Source organism: Augochlora pura, chromosome 7, assembly GCF_028453695.1.
Source record: "Augochlora pura isolate Apur16 chromosome 7, APUR_v2.2.1, whole genome shotgun sequence".
Taxonomy (NCBI): Eukaryota; Metazoa; Arthropoda; class Insecta; order Hymenoptera; family Halictidae; genus Augochlora; species Augochlora pura.
In genome coordinates, this window is record NC_135778.1 from 22,387,344 (window position 1) to 22,411,195 (window position 23,852).

Genomic DNA, 23,852 nt, shown 5'->3' on the forward strand with positions numbered 1-23,852 from the left:
CCAGTACTTACATACTTCATGAGTGTACTTCAATTGCCATGCTTCGTGCGAGTGCACATACTGGTACAAAGATTTCTCGATCAAATCCGCCGGGTTGTATCCGGTGAACTGCGTCAGTCTGTAACAAACAGCGTGAAAAAAAAACGGTTGGCTACAATATTTTCCAGTCAGGTAGGGTCGAGAACGGAGTGTCTCTTGCTCATTTTTCCTCGTATTTGCAGGAGCTCCGTGCAATTCGGAGTTTACATAACCGTCATCGATGAAATCGATTTCCCGGGCGCGTATAAAATTTCATCCCGCGTTCCGTCGCGCGGCCCTCGTATTTATACGCCATGTGTTCATTTCCCAAGCGTGTACACGCACGGCGACGTATACATGATATAACCCTGTCCACGGTGGATATTTATTTGACGCGGACGAAAAAAAAAAAACGAAAGAAAGGAGGAACAAAATAGGAGAGGACGAAAGAACGTCCACGAGGCTGCGGGTAACACGAAACTGATTTTAATGGCCAGCGACCCAGGACCCTTCTCCCTCCGGCGTCGAAATATCGACGACGCAATTCAACACCGCGACGTAATTACACCGGCAGAAATAATCTAGCCCGTTTCACCGTTTCCATCGATGTCGACTTTCTTTTATTCCCCCCTCTCTCTCTCTCTTTTTCTCTCCCGCTCTGTCTCTTTTTTGCTCTTTCGACAAAGTCAATGGCGAATAAATGTGATTCATGAAAGTCTCTATGGAGCAGATGATTACTAAAAACATTTGAAACACAATGACTTTTTGCAAATCGGATCGAAAGACTTGAAATTTGTTTAATTATTAGTAGTATATCCATTTTGTTAGACAAAGAAAATGAATTAAAAATTTGAATAAAGCGTTTTATAGACCTGAAAACTGGCGCTGAAACATGCAAATTGCACAGATTTCTGAAAGTTATTTACTGAAAGTTATGAAAAACTGATTATTGTTATGTTGAATTGTTTATAATTAATAAAAATGTTAACAGATAAGATTGTCAGCTTGTACATAAGTTGTCGATATTTAGAACATACTTTGTTCAAATTTTTGCTATATGCTCAGATAGGAAGATTAAGAAAATATAATTGTTTTATTCTTGTGGTACGAACTAATTTGGAAAAAGTTGTTGTGTTTGAAAAGGTGTTCGAATATTATAGATTTTGCACTTTAAATTAATCCTTTTGTAGAACATATTCATCTTTTTGCAGTCCAAGATACCTCTTCTGAATGTCTTGTTCACCTTTTTCGAATCAAATTCACTTATTTATAATAAAATTAACATCAAGTCTCTATAGCTTGAATTAATTACATGGTAGTATAAAACTACTGGATATAAACTACTCTAGACATAAATAAACGATGGATTCATAATTTTGAATAAAAGTAAATCTACCCTGATATATGGAGCAATATCTGAATATTATAATATAAAATTTCCTTGGTGTTATTGTCGGAACAGCAGAACATAATATTTTTGCCACTTTATAACCAACAGTGCAGTTACGTTAAAACTTAAAAGTTGCCCAGAATTGTAAATGATATAATGTAAAAATTTAATTAAATTTTAAAAACAACTTCGGGTGAAATTGGTTTGCAGGAGATTTAATTTAACTGCAAAAAGGTGAGTAAGACCTGCAAAAGGGTTCATTTGACTTGCAGATTTGCTTACTGCATGTAACCATTAAGTCGTCCAATAAATTCATATCGATTTCTGCATCGCGATAATACTTTTTCCAGCATAACCATAATATGTAAATGCAACGGCGAATAATCGACAATATATTTTACAACTGTTTCGGATTTATTGTACTTATGTAGCTGTTATAAAGCAATCGTCGAACTTTGTGAATAATTTCGTGAGAATATTCTTATTCGACATTTTCAGTTATGTTTATGTTTTTAACCTCTTAGGCATTGTTATTCGTAGACGATCGTTGAAACAGCAAAAATGATTATTTATAGCAAATAAAAGAACCAATCGAATTTTCTAACATGATTTCCGTCGCCATTCATCGAGTAAATCGGTTTGTCATATTCTTAATTTAACATCGTCAATTATTTATATAATACCCAGGCGATTACGCCAAATTTCAAATCAAAGGAGTGGGGGTAAGTCACCTGACACAGCGGTCGTATAGGAGCACTCGTTACGACCCCCACTCCACAGCACGATGCGAATCAACGAGCAACTCTGCGTCATGTTACTTAACCTCTTCAAGGATACTGCCACGTATGTGTACGTTTAATTCTCTTAAAATTATGATTATTCTAAGTGTAAAGAAAATGAGAATCAGTTGTAAAACTATTCGCTACAGAATCCCTCAGGAATACCAAAAAAAAACCTTATCGAATGAAGTGAGACGGATGATAAATAAGATAGAAACAATTAAACAGATTGTTCCCTACTATAAAAATTCATCCCTGAAGAGGTTAATACCACTTCATCGGTTTGAAATCTAGCTTAATCAATTGGCAACCATGATTATAAAACATTTTCTTCTTATGGATGGATTTTGACGGTACTTTTACGATAAACTTGCATTGACGTTGTGACTCGAATTCAAAAAGTTAGTTTTATACTGAAGCTATAAAGATCTCGAGGTGCAAAAATTGTGAACGATTCAAAGATACGAAAACATTTCACTTAGGTTTCCAGGGGAACTATATTTTCCGACAGTGTTTAGTTAATTGTTTTTTCTATATGTAGTACGTAGATAACAGCTGTTATTAACTCTTATTAGCAAAATCAAATAAATATTTTAGGAATTGATTTCTCGATATTCCGCAGAATTTCTAATTTATACCAATTGCCATTTTATAAAAAGCATTGTTTACAATGATATTCATACAGTAGCGGAAATGATGGCACCTTTAAGCAATTAAGAAAAAGTTCAGCTTCATTTCCCAAAATTTTACAAATTATTTGAAACAGTTAGAATATTAGCGTAAAAGACAAGCCGCTAATAATATAATACAATTTCGTCATTTGTAAAAAAGATTGAAAGATTGGTCACTTAAATCATCGTACCTTTTTAAAATGTTGAGTGCCACGTCGCGTCTTTTACGGATAGGTGATATTAATTTTGACCAAATTACTGAATATTTATTTTTCCTTTAATATGTTTGAACGAACTAAATGTTGCTAGACTGCTTAGAATAGGAAATACTTAAAATATCATCTACTCTGATAAATTTTAATTTTCTAGTTTCGGTTTTGTTATTTTGATTTTGTGGGAATTTTCGGGGTTGGTTTTCAGCATAAAACGTGTTAACACTTTATAGGCCGAATTTTTTTCTGAAATATCTATCTGCAGACAACTTGTATGGTATTTACTTTAATATTTCAGATTGATGGTACTGCCAACCGTTATCGATATTGTTATTGGCTATCTAAGGGATCTTATGTAATCAAAAGGTATACACCATCTTGTGAAAAATCGAAAATTATTTGGTGAAATGTCGATACATTACTATATAAACCTGAAAGCTACACGGGACCATAGAGGGTTAATTTGTGTTTCATTTCAAATCATAGTATTTAGTAAATTTCTTACTTAGCATCGACGAATATCATCTTCAAGTCCATCGACGCTCGAATCATGAACATGTTCTGGTACAATTTGATTTCCGTCACCGAATGTGTCGGCAAGGATTGACCCACCGCCACTAGCACAACAACTTGGATACGTTTCTCAGTTTCCGGTCCTTCTATTTTACATTTCAGATAGCCTGAGCAGTGTATCACCTGTAACAAGAAAAGTCACTTTTAGCAGAGTCAGCCTTGCTTAACACTTCACTTACCAAAAACCTTTTATATTCTACCGGCTTAATTGTATATATCTTTATATTATACTGGCAGCTTTACGAACAGATTTTTAAATGACAATAATGCGGATTTTGATAAAAAATAATTTTTACTTTCTCCCGTTAATAATTTTAACAAATTATATAAATAACCTCAGATTATTTCAATATTGCTGCTGTTTGAAATGTACACCTTCTTAGTTTTGTCATTAATGTAAATCTCGCAGTTTCTGTAAAATGATACAAACATTAAGAGATGTTGTATAATATTATATAATATGCAATTGTTATTTTATTTAATCTTTGCTTCCTAGAATTAGGATGACCAGTTTAGATCTTTACAATGACATATCTTATACAAAATGCTAAAACTTAGCATAAAAGCCAAAAATTTGGTATAAAACCAAAGATTTGGCACAGATTGCTAAAACTTAGCATAAAAGACAACAATTTGGTATAAACCAAAGATTTGGCACAAATTGCTAAAACTTAGCATAAAAACTTAGACATGTACATAAGTATTTAAGTTATTACTTGCTATTAATAACTAACAAACAAGATCACTTCTTACATTAATTTATAGAATAAACTGTGTTGTGAGAACATTTAACTTACTAAAAATATCTGCGCAATGAAAAAGGAATTACTCGAATATGCACTAGAGTTAATCTAATAGTCAATTAAATAGTTACTCCAAGATAATTTTTGTCATAATTTCTGTTTCATTTGTAGCGAGATCTTTCGATCATTTTCTTTTCAACCTACGCTGTATAAGAGTCGGATTATTCTTACAGAATTCAAAACGAAATATCGGATTCGAGTTCGTAAATTGGCGAGCGCAAAATGAAATAATGGGATCTGTTAAAAGGTGATTTTACATATAAGTTAGGTGCAGGGGCGAGACACAAATGAAGCATTACAATTGAAGGGCGGGGACACTTGACACGGCGACTTATCGTTGCTTACATATGTGCACGCGATTATTCCGAGTATTATCCGAGAATCCTGATAAAGCATAAGTGTAACACTCGAAGCGGATACGCCGAGCGTCGGTTGAAGTGCGGATTTTCGCGTGGAACGATCCGTTCCCGGAGGAGGGGGGGGGGGGGGGGCAAATTAACAATTCCTGCTTAATTAAATGGCCGATGAAACGAAAAAAAGCCTCGTTCAGCGACGGTCTCTCTCGCGTTGCGTCTCGAGTGGCACCACGAATTTGTGAAGCAAATAGGCTTATTCGTATGCCCGCGTTGCATATCCCTCTCCTAACGTATGCAATTCTCGTGCAACGTGCGAGTACGGGAACACGAGGGTGCCACGAAACTCGTGAAAAGGAAAATAATTTGAGGCAAGGGCGCGCGCAGCCTACGCTCGATTTCGCTCTGAAAACGGGCTCAAGAGAGCCGCCACGCTTCCGAAGAATGACTGAGGAACCTTCATCTCGGAGCTATTCCATTTCTCACGAAACTAAACTGATATAATATGCCTGTCATCGCGATATCTCGTCTATATTGTCTTTTATTTAATATGTATGGAAAGCGTTTCTTACAGTTAATCTAAAGATATAACCTCGTGTGAGTCTGTAGGGTTAATATAATATTTCAAGTTCAGATCTTCCATATTAAATACAGGCATGGTTGGTTGAAATATTTTGCAAATTAAATATTTCAGTCCATAAGTTCGTGCGGTTTTAAATTTTATCTAAACTTTTAGCATACTAATTAATTAATTTCGTCCAACAATTATGTTTCACGTGTTATTTAATATCTTTGGCTTTTTCGTGTCGTGTGACTGTTTACTTGTTTCATCCAAGTCAGTAATAAAGTGATTAATTGTTTGAGAACCATTAGCATCAAGTTGAGAAGAATGAACATCTTTAACGCGCTTTGCTGTACGATTAAGTCGTAAATGTTTATTCTTGTTTACTTGACATATCATTGACAGAATTAATTACTTTGCTAAAAATACGATCGTTATTAAACCTTTGACACCTTCACTGTCGCACCAGCTTAAACACGTTGTCAATATTGAATTCCTTTATGATTATCTTTTTAATGATATGCGACAGCCAGACACGGAGACTGATCTGTCTATTTCGCTTCGTTTATTTTGATGATTCTACTCGCGAGGACGTCGCAGTCACTTTATTACGCACAGAACGAATAAATAAAATATCGCACAACAGAAGAAAATCAAAGTATTTAAATCGACATTTCAATCGAAATTTAAATAATAATTAAAGCTACATGAACTTATGGTTCGACCTGTACTTATTTTATTCATTACGTTTAACCCTTTCGAGACTTTCAAAGAGAATTGGATTTTTTGAAATTATTCAAGATAGATGTTCTGTACATAAAATTTATGTCACTTTGTGCAATTGAATACATTATAATACAATATGAATTACTATGTTACTACTGGAAACGATCCGTCCAGAAAGGGTTATGTTTAATCGGATTATGTTTAAAAACCATTTTCAGAAAATTACTAATATTTGTTATGCTATGATGGATTATTACATCAAGAATATATCAATATCATCACTTGAAGAATAATGATTAAGATAATGAAGTTCGACCCTTTTCCTTTTTTAATATTCCTTCATTTACTAGTAAACTACCTTTGCTATGTTATTCTATAATATGAGTTAATATATATGTTATGTTGTAATACAATATATGTATATTAACTGCCAAGAATAGTCTTTTTAGAGAAATTTAATCTGCTAAATTTAATTTACTAAGTTTTGTGACATCTATCAACGCAGAAAATTCAAAATTCATCATAAACATTTCAGATTCGATTACAGAAAGTAAACGAATTTAGTGTTACACGAAAGTCCGACAATGATTCGTTTCGTTTTATTCTCATTTTTCTTGGTACTTCATCTGTAAACGACAGAGTATGTAGTAGTAAATATAAATGTTAGTAATTTATATTAATTTATATTATTAGATATTAGTAAATAGTAGATATTAGAGACCGTAATTATAAGCGCAATACGGATTCAGATTAAATCGTAAGATTCAAAATTCATACGCACACGTATTCCACATTTGTAGAATAAAAATTGAGCGAATTTTATTTAAAATGAAAACAAGAAATAACTATTTAATATAATTAATTTCGAAACGTCAGTTTTTAGATTTAGAATAATATCAATTTCAAGTTATGAATTATTCCAATATTTTCTATTTAAGATATAAGAACAATATGCAACAGAAAGATTTTATTTGAAGAATCCAATTTACATCAATCTACTTGAAATAAAACTATCTTGTCGTAAACGTGAATGGATTATGGCACAATTAGACAATTTATTTGTAACTGAGCATAAAACATATAATAACAAGTATATCGTTCAATACTGTTATTAACTATTTGCACTGTAATAACGAGTCAAACTCGTAACGAACATTTCGTGCATGATTCAATTAATGTGGCTGACAATCATTTCTATTAAATCGTAACAAAACTTGAATCCTCTGTCATCAAAATTTGGGAATGGAAGTAAATGAAGACATACGGGAAACAAAAATCATCACGCGACATCAAGGAAATAATTAAAGACGAAAAAGTGGTAATCAACGTAGTTCTGAAAGACATGCAGTGCAGGGATTAATTCTCTCTCTCTCTCTCTCTCTCTCTCCACTACTCTACACTCTATTTTACAATTTTACATTCTCCATACTCTCGCAGTTTAGATCATTCTCTCGCTCATGCTATCTTCTCTCATTTCTTCTCTCTCTCACTCAATCTACATTCGTTCTTCATTCTGATTGGCAGTCGTAAGAGACACACAAAATTCTTTGTCATACCACAATATTTACATTCACCTAATCTCACGTCATCACACATCTCGATTATCAAACTCATTCGCGTGTCACTCATAATAATTCATATCTAACCATTCACTCTTTATGGTGCTTGTAAAGCCAGTTCCACAGTGAAGATATAATTCTTAGAATATTTGAAGAAATCTGTGCAGCAATTCTTTTTTTATCATGAACGAAACTAAAATGGTCCCATGGTCCAAACATGGTTCCACTGGCGCGGAACGATTCTTCAGAAAATATTTCTTATTATTGGACAATCATTTAATATAGTTACATCATATTTTTTAGATGTTAAAGAGACTAGTTGATATGACTATGACAAAGAAAATACAAAACTCACGATTTCCAATTTTTGTATATGAGCCTATAACGAACATTGAAAAAATAGATGTTGTAGATTTGGGTAACGAGCTAACGCGAAGTCAAGCTACAAGTGTTTAAGCTTTAACATTTTAACAAACAAATGTTTAAACCTTTGACGAAGGTTTAAAAGGATGCAGTTTTTTGACAGTTATTGGTTGGCAAGTGTCTAAAATCGTGACAAAATTGCGATTTTCGCGATCTCTAATTATTTACAATTCATCTACAAGTCACCCGATTTTGATAAAATTTGCAGCATACCCCAAAACGCATATTTTAAATTTTCGTTCTAGGTTCAGATAAAAATGTTAAAATCTGGACTTTCTTTGTCATTTCAAGTAATAGCACAATTAAAAAGGGGCATTTTAGTCATTGTACTGTAAGGTGGTCATTTAATCCAATTTAAAAAAATCTTTCACGTTTTAAAAGATGTTTGGACAGTTTTTTGTCAGGGACAGTAGTGTAGAAAATTCTGGATTAAAAGGGAGGAAGTCTGGCTTCCTTGGCTCAGTGTAACATAACCTTATGTACAAGAGTCAATATCAGTGCGGCTCAAGATCTTGATCATATTATTTGACAACGTTTAAACTTTAATAATACTCGAGAAAATATCTTCGCAAAGATGTTATTAACCAAAGTTACCATCCTTCATATATTAAAAATAATTTTCCGTACGAGGATGTAATTTCCCCCTTATTATCAATTTTCTAATTTATTAGAAACCTGGATCTGTATGTAACCCATGTGGGATTTAGCAGCGTAAATGGTTAAATTTGTTGTTTGCCGATTTCGAAGACGTTCGCGCAATTGTCGAGCCGGTCCAAACTGCCGCCATGCGTGAATACTGTGTAGAAATCCACGAAACGCGTGCTACCACTTCTACAAAGAGAGACAAGCCAACTACGACTCTGTCTTTGTGTGTCTCTAAGTGCCATACAAAAAGCTGTCTCGGTTCCCCCGAGCCCCCCTCGGGGCTTGCCTAACAGCTTACAGGGGTTGCATTCATGACTTCGCTGAACGCCTATTGGGGTCTTCTGTGTGCGATTTTGTCGAGAGCCACGGTCATCGTAGCACTGCGGGCTTGAACGAGCTATTTGCCAAACATTTTCTTTCTCGAGGGCTGTCTCTCCTTTTGCTTGGCAAGTGCAAAAGTGTCGCAGGTCCCTTTCTATTCCTGTCAACTCGGCCGGTACGTTGCCACCCTTTTCGGTGTTAAGCAGAACGATCGGGCCATCGTTATTGCTCGAGCATATGTCGAACATTTGCCGGGGCGCGGGGAACAATGTCTAGCAATATCGGGGTGAGTTTCCTGATTTTCGTAAATCTCTGATATCAGTGATCGTAAATTCAGATTAGTAAGTATCGACGGAACATGATGCCGATCGTTTGATCGGCTTAAGTAGATGGTCCAAAGAAATTGGTCTGCGTCCATAAATGCAAATGATCGGTATGCGCATGGATTTGCAGGGGTGAGGGTTGAATCAATTTTTGCCAAGCTGTGCAATAATTAATCACGGATTGCTTTGCATTAACGACTTTGACCCATACGGGTCCTGTAATGCGTTCAATGGTACATGTTATGTCAAATTTTCAAGTATAGCAATATTTCCTGCATTGAAAACAATTTACTAATCACTGAAATGGTTTCACGATTGTTTTCGTTTGATACACGATGATAGCGAGGCAGCGGACAAAGCATTTGTTTTCGTAATTGGTTTGCGTTAATTGTTACGACTGAATTAAATGACGATAGTATAATAATTATTCTATAGGTTGTTCGTAGTAAAGCTGGTTACTGTGGAATGACCAATAGTTGTGCGTTTCGTATGTTTTTGGATATAATTAATCTTATATTTATCGAATAGATTAATATTTTTATTTAAAAATAAAATAAGAGAATACAAATTTTGAATATGCCTTATTCGATAAATGTCAAGTTAATAATGCCCGAAAATAAACCAAAGGCAGAGCAAATAGTCATCCAACAGTATTATATTCTGTTTCAAAGTTACTGAAATTAAAATTAAATTTTGTGAATAAATATACTATAATAAATACGATATTATTACGTAACAAATCTTACAAATAAAACCTTGTTGGGTTTAGTGTTAACGGTACCAGATTTTCGCATCGAAGTTCGCTCGAAGAATTATTTAGAAACTTTAAATTTTGAATGAATCGACAAAGATCGAAGAAACGAACAAAAAAGCCCGCGGGAGGTTGTTTGCAACCGATCGAGGTTTCTCGATGTTTTCGAATATGAAACACATTTGTGGCCGATGTTTTTATTGCGCAGAACGGGATGCAACCGAGTGATTTTGAGAAGCGCTCATCTACCTGGTGGTCGTTTCCTATTCGACTCGCGCGTGACCAGGACAATGCAGTCCCTACTTAGCTCTTATCTTTTATTTAGCATTTGAATTTTTATTCGTTTTATGATTTCCTGTGCAAGCAACCTAAGTCTTATGCTAATCGTCGATTGGCTGCTCTTCCGGTCCTCATGGACTGGCTTTAACCGGCTTGTTTGCCGCGGATATTGCGAAATTTTCAGAAGCCAATAAACTCATGGTCGTGCGCATATTTTCATCCCTTTGGATTATTGAAAACATAATTTCTTTCGAAAATCTCACCCCCATTTGTGCCGTCGGTATACTCGTCCAGTAAAAATCAAAATTGCTTGTGCATTTCAACATCGCTTTAACCAAACCTTTACTTATAAATTCTATAACAGTTATCTTGACAATTTCCACTTGGAAGATATTTCTGATCAATTCTGCAGAAAATCGTGATTTTCTTATATAAAATTAAATTAAAATAAATGTCATCATATGGCTATGTAATTTTATAGAAATCAAGAAATAAATAACTTTGTATTTTTATTTACGTACTTTACGTAACTACATTACGTCATGACAGAGAAAATAATGAAAAAGAATATTGTTATATATATAGCTCGTACGTGAGCTAACAATTTACTTTTATCAAATTCAAAATGATATTGTATAGTACTCATAAAAACAATCGACTTGCCCTTGAAATCTTTTTTAGTTCGACACCCACAAGAAAACTATTCATATCAGATGCTGTATCCCGTCCTATTAAACAACTTTTGCACGTATGTTTCTATCGTAACATCAACTCCTACCAACCTGTACTCACTTAAACAAGACATTCTGTATAACGTAGCACCGACAACAGTTAGTTAACACGTTCATCGCCGCGTCACCCATATCTGGGTGACAGGTATGCTTCTGTGGGAGCCCTGTCACCCAAATATGGGCGACTCTCTTCTTATTCATGATTTTATTTATTTAATTTATAAAAATTCCATTTGCAGCACAGGAATTGAATGGAATAAGCACCGGCAAATGTAAAATATAAAAAATAAAAATACTAAAAATTCATATATTATTATATTTGTTATACATTAATTTATATTTAATGTAGAAAATTTAACGTTATCCTATGCGTTCTAATTACCGAATTTTGGCCCCGGTAAGAAACTCGAGCGATTCGCGCTGGGCGACGAACGTGTTAATCGGTCGGAAGAAAAAGAAAGAATTTCTCGTTCAGGAAAATGATTATTCGGAACAGAAGTATTATTATTTTTAGATCGTCGAGGTGGCCAAACTCCTCGAGAGCTGACAGTTTTATTGTATTACCTTGTATCCTTCGGTGACCAGGCCCGCGTTCCTCTTCGCCAGATTGCATTTCATCCTGAGGGTAAAGGCACACTCTAGTTCGATTTCACCTCGTGAATTTGATGGAGGTAAGACGAATCCTGGGAAGCCTCCTGGTCCTTGTGGTAGCGACAAAATCGACTTCAAGTCTTTGTGGTCATCGGGATAAATATATTCGTAAATGCGGCTCCCTATTAACTCTACCTGCACACAGAACATTTTTCCGTCAGTTGATTCTGGATGTACAATTTCTCTAACGAAATCACTCTCGGCCGTGAATCTATCGTTGCTAACTTGATATCGCTTGCATAGATTTATTTACACGCTCGTATCAATTTCCGTGTCTTATAACATCGAAGATCTCCGAACATAATTTAATGCTTTACGAACGGAAAGTCAAATTAATTTTAACGCTGTCCTAGCTGGCTCTGTTCTCCTTCATAACCGAAACGTAACAGCGCAGCGTAACATTCCGTTACACTTTGCTCGCAAATTATTGTGGCGTTTCATACAAGAGATACAGCATGTAATGATATATTGTAATTACGTGTACTGATAACTAGACTGCGGACTTTTATGTGAATTCTCGTTCTCGTACGTCATTTTACAAAAATTCGAATCGAAGTAATGCTTCCTTCAATTGAAACGTTGCCCATCGTAAAACGATGATCGAACGCTTTTGGACATCGTTAAATACGTTCTCTTGCATGTACAAATTTTGAAAATGCTACCGGATCTTGTTAATTTACGCTTTCTCTTGCATTTTTCAATTATCTCCCGTCAACTGGATGATTCTTGTAAAATGAATATTCAAATGCGAGATGAAGGAAACATTTTTTTAACTTTAATTGTTTAAATTCTATTTTTAGAACGGAAGAGAACACGAATTAACGTAGTTCGGTAGCATTTCAAAAATTTGCACATGCTGTAATTGCACATAAAGATCCATGGTCTACTGATAACGATACATGTACATTTCATACCCATTTCTTAACTTGCTTCGAAACCATATTTTAGATACCATTGTTTGAGTAATTACATAACGTATTTTCTCGAAACTTCGTAATACTTTTTTATGATTCTTATACTTGCTGTACTTAAAATATTGTTATCATAAAAAATCTCGCGAGATAATTCATTGTAAGACAGAGTGTTGCAGTGAAAGATCCCATTCGAAACGTTGACATCTTTTTGGTAAAATATCGTTTCGATTACTATTTAGAATAATTTAGCATGTAGCGTCAGTTTAAGTAGAAAGTCTTCGTCCAAAGTTTCATGATCAAGTTCGAAGTTTGTGCCTAGGATAAAGACTATTAAATTATTTTTAAGAAAAACTCAGTGACGCGCATGCGACATTAAGAATTAACGAATTACAGAAGTCTTGGAAAAATGTGTAAAGCATAGACACTTCTTCAATTTTATTTCTCTCTATACTCTTCGCAACCTTTTGGAACTAGGTACACAAAAATAATATTAATTATTTTCAATGTAGAAACAATTAATATTACTGAAACTTACTGCATTATTTGAAACAGTTGTACGATAGTTGTCCCAATTGTACTACCAACTCGAATTCTGACTTTCAGTCGCTAACGGTGGTTGACACGACTTTAACACGTTGAGAGCCGCGTCACCCAAATATGGGTGACACTAATTTTTGACCAATCTTGAAAATTCATTTTTATTGTAACATATTTGAATAAATTGAATTTGACTATACCACCCCTTATGATAAATATTAACTTTCTAGCTTCGCTTTAATTAATTAAATTGTTTTAACTGTGTGAGTATTTTAGTAGTCGACTGTCGGCAGTCAACGTGTTAAACGTAGGGGACAAACAAATGTTTCTGTCTCATTTCATTGTTTTCATTCGTCATGTTTTTGTTCTGTGCGAACGAATGTTAGAAAGATTCCACTGATCTGAGGTACCATTAATCACGTGTCAAGCGAAATGTTCGGTTTACACAATTGCTACATTTGAATCGTTTCAAGACGAGATTCGAAAACTTATTAACACATATCCGTCCGGTAATTTTTTGCCCCGCTATTCACAAAATGCTGACATTTTTTCACACTATCTGTAAAAATGATGTGGTCAATATAAAAACAATGTAACTCGTTAAATACCATATACTTCTAAGTGAAATTTTAGAAAATGGTATAAAACGAATTTGTCTTCATATATCAATTTTTAATTTCTTTATTTTGCTTTCTGAAGTTATATTGTATCCGAACACCCAAGCGTTTAAACTTTGAATAAAATTCTATAAACAATACCGAATATTACGCTTTTACTTTGTTTTCGTTTACGTTTGTACCGTTATGTAACGCAACTGAAGCTGAGATCAGTTCTTTATTGGAATGATCTCTGTTTAGTACAAATTAGAATTTAATTTATTTAGAATTCAAAAAACAAGAATCAATATATTTTCTGTAATATACAAATGACGAATTTTCGTCATGCGGACGAATATGTGTTAATACGATTTGAGTTGTTAATATTTAAAATTAGGTCAACTGCCTACCAGGCCATTTTCAGACAAAACATAATCGTAGCGATTAGAGGTTGGTTAGCATTGATTGCGCGCCATATTCCGCGAGCTGCCATTCTATTTTGTCGCATAGGTATTCAATTCGCAATTGTGAAGATGATAAAGGCAAATGTATCTCTGTCAGCTTTTCGTCTGAAAAGGTCTCAATTGGCGCGCTTACGTGAAATTACTGATTACTTATTAAATGAATGAAGGGATATCTCCGACCTGCGCCAGTCCCAAGTGCGTGCTGGCCGTTTCGCTTATGTACATAATTTTGCCGCAGGGCGCCACGACGAATATGAAACCGTCCAGCGTCTGAAACAAGAAACCATAAATCAGAACCGATCTAATTCGATACCAAAAATAATACAGCTTCGAAGGATGCTTCGGATGCTCTTTTCTCTTAATGCAGTAGCATTGTCATAGTCTTGCCGGAATGAAGTGTTCAATCGATATTATACTTGTATTCGGTGAAATAGTATGAGCGCAGACTGATGATTGCAAAATTGGACGTAAAACATACACATTTTTTTTTATCTCCATCAGGAATAACTAAACTGCGAACTTTATGCATTTATGTCAAAATGGTTGGATGAAACTCGAGACTAGTGACAAAAAAAATGCAAAGAAACTAAGAATATTGGTGGACTAATTTTAATATCTCAAAATTATTTAAGAAAACAATCAAATTGTAAAATCCTATATCTTTTAACTGATGTAGACCATTTTTATTACACTCGAGGATTCGCAATCTAGTTATCATTGCTCGTGCACAAAATATTGTTAAACAACGTATATTAATCGACAATTAATCGAAGTTTTCACGTGTTTCATTAAGTTCTATAGAAAAACTAAGGTATTTAGGAGGAAAAAATATTGAGGCTTAAAAAATATGTTGTAAACATATAAGAACTAGAATTATGAACTCAGTTATGTTTTTATTAAAAAGGTCTGTGTCTACAAATCAGTTGAGAAAGAAAAAATTGAAAGCGTTGGAAAGCTCAATGATACGAAACCATTTAAGTAACGGCAATATGAGTTCGCAAAGTAATTACAATAGAACCGCCGTTATCCGAACCGCTAATATTTAAATTCTTTAATATTCAAGCACGTTTCGCAACTAAATAGATCAATATATGGCAAACTTCAATTGACAACTGTTCTGTTATTCGAAGATAAATGTTGTCTTGATTAGTTTAGATAATCGAGATTCTAATATACAGGCTGTTTATTTTGCGGTCAACAGAAATGCGCTAATTCAATTTTGCAATTTAATCCTATTGCGTTTTAATTACAGAGTTATACAACTACGTTGTAATTCAATTGTTCTTTCATACACTCATTTTTCGTCCGTTTTGCGTATTTTCTTCACTTATTACCTAGTAATTTATTAGTTTTTAATTCCTGATTTCAATTTAATTACTTAATATTTCATAACTGCACTCCAATTGCAGTTACCAATTGCAAATTGCATTGTAATTCAATTGAACAAAGATCCGAGTTACGAATTACAATGTGCTTGAATTATGACGTAATTGAATTACTTTCTAATTATCATTTTTTCAGTATAATTTAATTGTAATTCTTACACAACTCTGTTTGTTAATGTGCTAGATGTTTCAATGACATCTACGGGCGACAGTCCGGCCAAGCATTTTGACGAAAATCGAATACGTAATTCGCTGCTGTGATTTATGCGGTACGACACAGAGAACGATGAGTACTTACTTGCAATATATGAGTGCCCAGTTCCTTGATGGCAGTTTCTATGGGGTTGACGGGTGGTGGGATGGCGCCCCATTCGTCTCCAAGACCTGAAACATTATTTCATGGCGGTGAGACTTGATAGAATGCTGGACCAATCTTCGAAAGTGCAACCGGCGGCGAAATTCTCTATTCGTAAAAGTACATTTTGAAAACACTGCTTATTTGACTTTCACAAACAAGTATACAACTCTCTATATTCAGAATTTTGTCTGTTTATAAAGTAAGAGGGAAATTGATTTTCGATCAATTTCTGTTTCTTACGATTGACTTAGAATCCTTTTATTCTGCAGAAAAAAAACACGATCCAATCACCAGTGATTATCAGGAACCCGTAAGTAGAGCAGATCTGCATACAAATGCATATTTTGATGGAAAGTAAGTAATCTAAAAATACATTACTTTGCATATGTTGCATAATCCATATGCTTCGCAGATTTATGTGTCGTAGCATAGGCAAGAAGCATCTGCATATTTGTCGCGCTTATATGAAACAATCTACGCTTCCTTATAGTTGACGAATAGTAACATAATAATATATAAAAAATTAAATTAATTTAAACCGTTAGCTTAGAACGCCAAACGGAAAAATGTTCACAATTGATTGTAGCACACGTAACGATATGAAATAATTATTATATATTCATTAAATTGAACAAACTTCAAATCCCAATAAATACATTCAATAGAAATGAATGTATTTAATACAAATGAAAATAATTTCATTTTTTAAGAAAAATGTATTATTCCAATAAACAGCAGCGCTACATATTGTTCGGAACAACTTCTACACCTTCTTGACTCTTCCAGAGTTTTCTGGAAGTTTTTAAATTTTACGCTCGAAGAGATCTCGCTTTTAATTGGAAAAATACTGCAAGCGTTATCGGAAACCCCTGCAATGTGAAATATTTTTTAAAAAACAAAATTACCTTCCGAACAACCGAATATTTCTAGAAAACCTTGATTTTCTGAAAGAACAAAAGAAAGTTGTTTCGTTGGAAGGCATGGCACACATTGTAATACGCGTCGCCTCCTTATCCCGATGATCCAATATACATGTTTCTAACGGCGTTTCATACTCCACGTGTAACTAAGCCTGTAGCCAAGTATTTCGTGTCTGCGCATTAATTACAATACATCTACGCGATGCAGCTGCAGAGGGGCGTGTTTTCTGCAGCCGTGTGAAATTTCGCGGAAAATGGCTTGATCATTGGTACACCTCGTCACCGAACAGCAATTCGATCAATTTTATCGGATATTATCGCTTATCGGTGCTCACGCTACTAATAGATTCGATGGAATCGGTTGTTACGTAATAATCGTTCAATAATTACGATGAGGAAGCTGGCCTGCGTTCGATACCGGAATCGCATCGAAATGTCATTGACCGTCGAGTTCGTTCAATTTTTAACCGATTGTTACAAGTACTCTCACTCTTTTGTTTTTTACTTTTCGCATTGGGAGCCGTTTACCTTCACTCTTCTAGTTTCTTTACTTTTGAATAACAAAATTTAATATGCTCGAAAGAAATATTAATTTTGCTCGAAAACAAACTGAGACCATAGAAATAGGTCACACAACGGCAACCAGCTATTTGATCGTTCAATGAGATTTTAATTAATAAAAGTGAATGTTTCAAGAAGAATTTTCAGTGTAATGAGTATTTCCAACTATTAACCCGTTGTACTTGAAGGCATTTAACAGTAAATCTAAAATCATTTTTTTTTACTCATAGTATTTCTATTTTATATAAGAAAGTGTATTTTATACATACGAAATTGAATTTGGTGACTCGTACATCAATTACACTCTTGACAATTTTTTTTTCAATTTAAACTTTGACAATATGAAACTTATCTTGGAATGCGATTCAACAATTTTAGTGGTGCCTCAGAGTCACCACTCGACTGCAAAGGGTTAATAATAACGGAAAATATTGGCATGAGTTTTATAATAAAACTTAAGCAAGATCTAAATAAATTTGAAGAAAACAGACGCGTTTACTGTACAAGAGGCTTAATATTAATGGTATAAAAATGAAAGAATCTTTAAGTTTCAGCAGAAAAATGAGTGCATTTTCCGCGACACGTCAATATAAACTGCCTTCACTATCTTCTTACTAATTTCACGTTTATATATATCAACAATATTTAATTCATGAAACGAATTTTATGTCTGTTTAGCCATGCTCCTGCTAATTTTCCAATTTAAGAGAAAAAAAAGACGCCCCTAAGAAAAGGTAGATGGAGGGTGTCGAGTCCTTTTTCGGTCTCTTTTTTTTTCTGTATAAAAAAGAGAATAGAGACGCGACCGTATTCTAGAGGGATGCAGCCACTTGAAATTCAATTCACCGATGTCGTAAGAAGGGAGACGAGACGGGAGAAGCTATTGTAACACTATAACAGCCCCCATGCTTTGCTTACAAAGCACCAGGGACTAACAATGCATTAAGTGCGCAATCACATCCATCTCATCCGATACTATTTGCCCTTTGCGCGTAAGTGTCCGGTGCCTGAATTAACAAAGAATAGCGTTTCATCCGTTTACCGCTAAGTGAAGTTTATTGCCGGCACGTGGTTTTGTCACACGCCGGCATTTGTGTGGTAAATCAATCGATTTGTTTCTTGTTATCGAGAGGGTTTACCGTGATGTTTAATCAATCCAAGAAAGAAGATATTCTTCTGCTTCTCCTCGATACCGGCTCAATATTCCCAACTTCGATTAGTGCTCCCCGATATTATTATGCAAAGGGTTATTCTATTATGATATTTTATCGTCACGATTATCTTTGTTGCTCTCAGGCCTTAACGGTCCAATGCCTGCGTCTACGCAGCAAGAATCAATAATAAAATCTAGTAGAAAACTCTGGAAGAATAAACGCAATTATCTAGATCAAAATTAATATGTTACTGAATTTGTATGAAAACGTATATATTTTTGTTCATATTTCATGTAAAAATCAATAGTGCATAATATCTCATCGTATAAAAACTAGCTTGGACTTGGCAGTATGTACACTAGAAATATTTCTGATCCGCTAAGGGTTAATATATTGTCTTCAACATTGTTTTAAACTTTTTTCGTGTATAAATTTTGATTTGAATTGTTTCGATTGTCATTATTTCTTAGAAGAAAAACAAATTTTATATTTGTTTTGTTTCTAGACTCGCTTGAATGCTTAAATATTGTTTACAGATTGTGAACAGAATTTCATACCCATCTTAAAAGAACGAAATAATGTTCATACTAAACAGGTTATTATTAGGAATCTCCATCACGAGTCAGATTCGTGAAAGTACGATAAAGCGATTAATATTGATGAATTGCAAATCTAAATGCATTCATAAAACGGATTTTGTATTGATATAAATGAAAGATCGATTGTTTGTAATTTTTAATTTATTTAAAGATGGAAATATATTTTCATAAGCTGTCCCCAAAAATCGTTTCATAAAATTTCAGTGAAATATTCATCCACCTTATTTTCTTTTTACAAACAAATTCGAAGCAAACTTATCATTTTTAGAACACGAATTTTTAACGCGTTCATTGAGAAAATAATTTTTTATTATTTACCTAACAATATTTTCTGAAAATGATATTACGATAAGTATCATTTAATTTTGGTAATAATTACCAGTGTAATAAATAAACAGTAACTGACAACGATATGATCGTATTTACAATAATTACATTATTCCGACGAGCGTTATGAAAAGAAGCATGTGCCATTTGTTTTACGAGGAAGAGCATTATATCGGCTTGCCACGAAGAATTGTATATTACAATTCCTTCACGAATGCTACCATTTTTCGATTATACCAAGACGATTAATCCTGCTTTATTAACGAAGGCAACGTTTGGATGTTTCCGGCGGAAACTAAAATAGGGGGAAGTTTCTAATATCAAACCAGTTTCTTAAATCGTACTCTATCTAATCGTGACATTTCTTAAAAAATCAATCAATCATAATAGTTTTTAACATTATATGGCGCGCAAGAACGTGTTTCTGCGCTGTCCTCGGTAATTTCTATCAAATAAGTAAGACTAATGTAAAATTTTAGCAATATCAAATACGCATTATCTGTACTAGTAATGGTATAATCCTATTTATTGTTATGCTAATATCAGTTTAGAGTACGTGTATTACTTATGAGAATTCTAAAAGTATGTTAAAATTGATTTTAAGATTAGATAATCGTGTTTTTTGAAGCAACGAGCAAGTTGCCTAAATCGTATTGGAATCGGTCAATGAAGAAGACTAGTTCAATTTATGTGAACTAGATTACCTCGAGAATATTATATTAGGTTGTCCCATAAGTTTCTTCCGCGCCGCGCTATAAGTGATTCTAAGTGGCTGTATTTATATAAATATGCAGGCTTATCTCTTAGCCGTTTATGGCATCGGTTTCAGTCGTCTTCTTTCAAAGTACGTTTCGTTGGTGACAAAGTCTCTTTTCAAATTGTTTCTGCACCGTTCAATATGGAGAGCCAATAGAAGCATTTGCGGCATGTTATGCTTCATTGCTTTAAAAAAGACAATAGTGCAAAAGACACTGCCGACGAGATTTGCACCGTTTACGGGAGTGGTACTGCGACTATTAGGACCATTCGCAATTGTTTTAAAAAATTTAGAGTTGGCAATTTTCGAGTTGAAAGATGAAGACCGCAGCGGCCGCCCAGCAACGACGGATACGGACAATATCAAGACTGTGCTCACTGAAAATCCGCGATATAATGTGGGGTGAGATAGTGGATGCCGCTAATATTCCCAAAACAACGGAACATAATCATTTCATCAAGATGGGATATGCGAATCGATATGAAGTTTGGGTTTCACACCTATTGACGGAGACCGGCCTTATTAACCGCGTCTCTACGTGCGATTTGCTTCTCCAGCGACATGTAAGGGATCCTTTCTTAAAAAGGCTTGTCACTGGAAATGAGACTTGGTTTTTATACCAAATTGTGCATCGAAAACGCACTTGGTCTAAGGAAAATAGACCTTCAACTGTTGCGAAGCCTGGACTTCATCCGAAGAAGGTTCTTTTTTGTGCATTTGGTCGGATTGGAAAAGTGTAATGTACTACGAGCTCCTTCCTCAAGGTGATACGATCAATGCTGACAAATATTGCAATCAACTGGATGAATTAAAAAGCCGCCATAGCAGAAAAACGGCTAGAATTGGCGAGCCGACGAGGCGTCGTTTTCCATCACGACAACGCAGGACCGCATGTTACGTTGGCCGTTATGCAAAAATTATTACAGTTTGATCGGAACGTTCTACCTCATCTTCCTAGCTTCCCAGACCTTGCTCCATCCGATTATCACTTGTTCCTCTTCTTAAAAAATTCTCTACGTGGTAAATCTTTCAAATCCATAAGCGAAATAAAAACGTACCTAGGTGAATATTTTGCAAATAAGCTTCAAGAATTTTGGAAAGATGGCATAATGAGATTTTCTGAGAGATGGAAGAAGATTATAGAACAGAACGGTTGATATATAACATAATAAATGCACCTTAAACAACAAATATCGTGTATTCATTTCGCATCAAAAAGGGGGAAGAAACTTATGGGACACCTTAATACAATGTTTGAAATGCTCGATATGAGTTGGACACGAAGCATGTGCAAACGTATCAAAAACACTAAACTTTATTATTGTACTTTTTCAATCGTTTTGAAGATTTAAATTCATGTTAATAATGACCCTTTTTAAACATTTGTAAAGATTAGGAATGTTTAAATAATATGCGATCATATTATTTTAAGCAATTACTTTTGTGAATAAGATTACCAGATTTACATGTTTTTTAAATTTGCTCAAGTGATACGATTATAGCAACTCTCCCCTATATTGTCATGCGAGGATTATTAGCAACTAGTAATAATTATTTATATTTCATGTATAATGTGTGTTTGTACTCATTTATGAGGGACTGGACAAAAATGGCCATATAAAAACTTGGAAGACAAGAAAGGCAAATGATAAAACAGAGATAAGGTAAGCCAAAGAATAAAAAAATTGTGCAATTGATAGGTTAGATAAGGTAGATAGAGTAATTATGAACAAACGAATTAATGGATTCGGGCGAATGCACGGAGCGAGCAAGTTAGTTTGTAAATTAAATCCAATTTTTAGCCGTGAGATTGAATAAGTAAATAATAATAATATCATACATATAATAATATTTATACTCATTTATGTTGCATACAATATGTATCTATATCATATTTATAATCTATATTTGTGAATTATTTCAATAATTCGACATATTTTTAAGTAATGAAAGTTTTATTATGGTGATGATCATGGGAACACAAAACATCAGACACGTAACACGCAGTCAACGTGTTATCCCTTTTCACTTGAGTGGCATTTGCATAGACTTTGAAGTACCACTAAAAATTATTATTTCACCTTCCAAAATAATTTTTAATTCTCTGTACGAGTATTGCAAGACTTAACATCATATAGCATTAATAAGACAATTAACAATGTCGAATAATTATTCCAGTTCACTTGACATTTTTTCCTTATTCTCGTTTCAGATATAGCCTGGTCAAATTCCTGTTGTGTACTTGCCAGAAACTAATTATCATGATATTATTGTATGTGCTAAATATTATTGTTATTACTAACATTATCCCGTTGTGTTTGTATGTTGCGAAGGACGTGTTTCCGTATATGAATTAATTCAAGTTTAAATAGACATATATAAAATACACTAGTAAGTTTTAGTAATATAGAAGAAGTTAAAGCAACATAAAAGCAGCTCTGTAGATTAGAAGAACTTCACTTAGTATTTAGAGTCAAAATTGCAGTGAAAAGGGTTACAATCATTGAAACGCAAAGAGAAAAGTGGTCTGGTAATTACCCTCTGGAAACGCTTCTCGCATTTTCAGGTAACTCGTCGTCAACCGAATGATGCTGGCTTTGTCCAGCTGTGTAGTGATGGGCATCGGAAGCGGCAACAACGTCGCGAGTTGCAGAAATTGGTGGTTCTCCCTCTCGCGCCGATATCGAGCCGCGTTCTTGCTTTTCTCCTTTTCCACTTTTTGCGTACCGGACACACCCATCATCGAATTGTTATTATACAGATGACCGTCCGAACTCAGGTCTAAGGTGTCTGACTCCGATAGGCTGCTGCCTGAAAAAGTAACCGAAGGAAAGAGATTAGGAAAACCCCAAAAATTACCACTCATCGATACGAAATTCGAATTCTTGGCACGTGCCCCTTCGGTTAAGCGAAGAGAAAAGTAAAACGGGAAGGTTGAGGACTGTCCACTGCAGAGAAAAAGACAATAACATAAGAACTCACTAATTGCACCTTCAGAGTCCGGTTGGGAATATTAATTTTTATTTTTTTCAAGTTCAATTGGTTATTATATCGTTTTTCTCTTCAAAATTATTTTGTTCTTATTTCACAGACGTTTTGGTGTTAATTTGTACATGCTGCAGTAACAAAAGTATGATTGCTGTTACACGTGTACGTCTAATGCAGGAATAAGAGATTTTCTTTGAATTGTGAAACTTTTTCAAATCGCAGCTATTAATCTTTTGTAAAATGATAATTCCAATGTGCTGACTTATTTATTTTTTGACCATAGAAATTAGAGAAACGTAAGTGACAATGTTTAATAGAAGTGTAGATGTTTTGAATCGCGGTATATAAAACCGAAAATTAGACTGCAGATTTTACAGATATAATATAAATCAGTAAAAAGACTGACAAAATTTAATAGTGTCGATATATTGTAATCGTCTTATTGAAATCGTTAAACAAAGTACGAAGTTTCTACGTGGCTTAAATTCCGTAAATCAATGGAGACAAGTTTTATTTTACATA

At 34.3% G+C, this 23,852-nt stretch overlaps 1 protein-coding gene across 1 annotated transcript in view; it reads right to left on the reverse strand.

Moving 5' to 3' along the window:
• The window catches only part of Sim (bHLH transcription factor single-minded), a 29,507-nt gene extending 6,299 nt beyond the window's left edge, over window positions 1-23,208 (reverse strand). The window contains exons 1-7 of the mRNA XM_078187876.1: window positions 23,202-23,208; window positions 22,881-23,153; window positions 15,965-16,050; window positions 14,462-14,551; window positions 11,684-11,905; window positions 3,576-3,766; window positions 12-118 (exon numbers count right to left, since the gene is read on the reverse strand). Of these exons, the coding sequence (XP_078044002.1) occupies window positions 12-118; window positions 3,576-3,766; window positions 11,684-11,905; window positions 14,462-14,551; window positions 15,965-16,050; window positions 22,881-23,153; window positions 23,202-23,208 (976 nt within the window). The remainder of the gene's footprint in view (window positions 1-11; window positions 119-3,575; window positions 3,767-11,683; window positions 11,906-14,461; window positions 14,552-15,964; window positions 16,051-22,880; window positions 23,154-23,201) is intronic.
• Window positions 23,209-23,852: the final 644 nt, after the last annotated feature.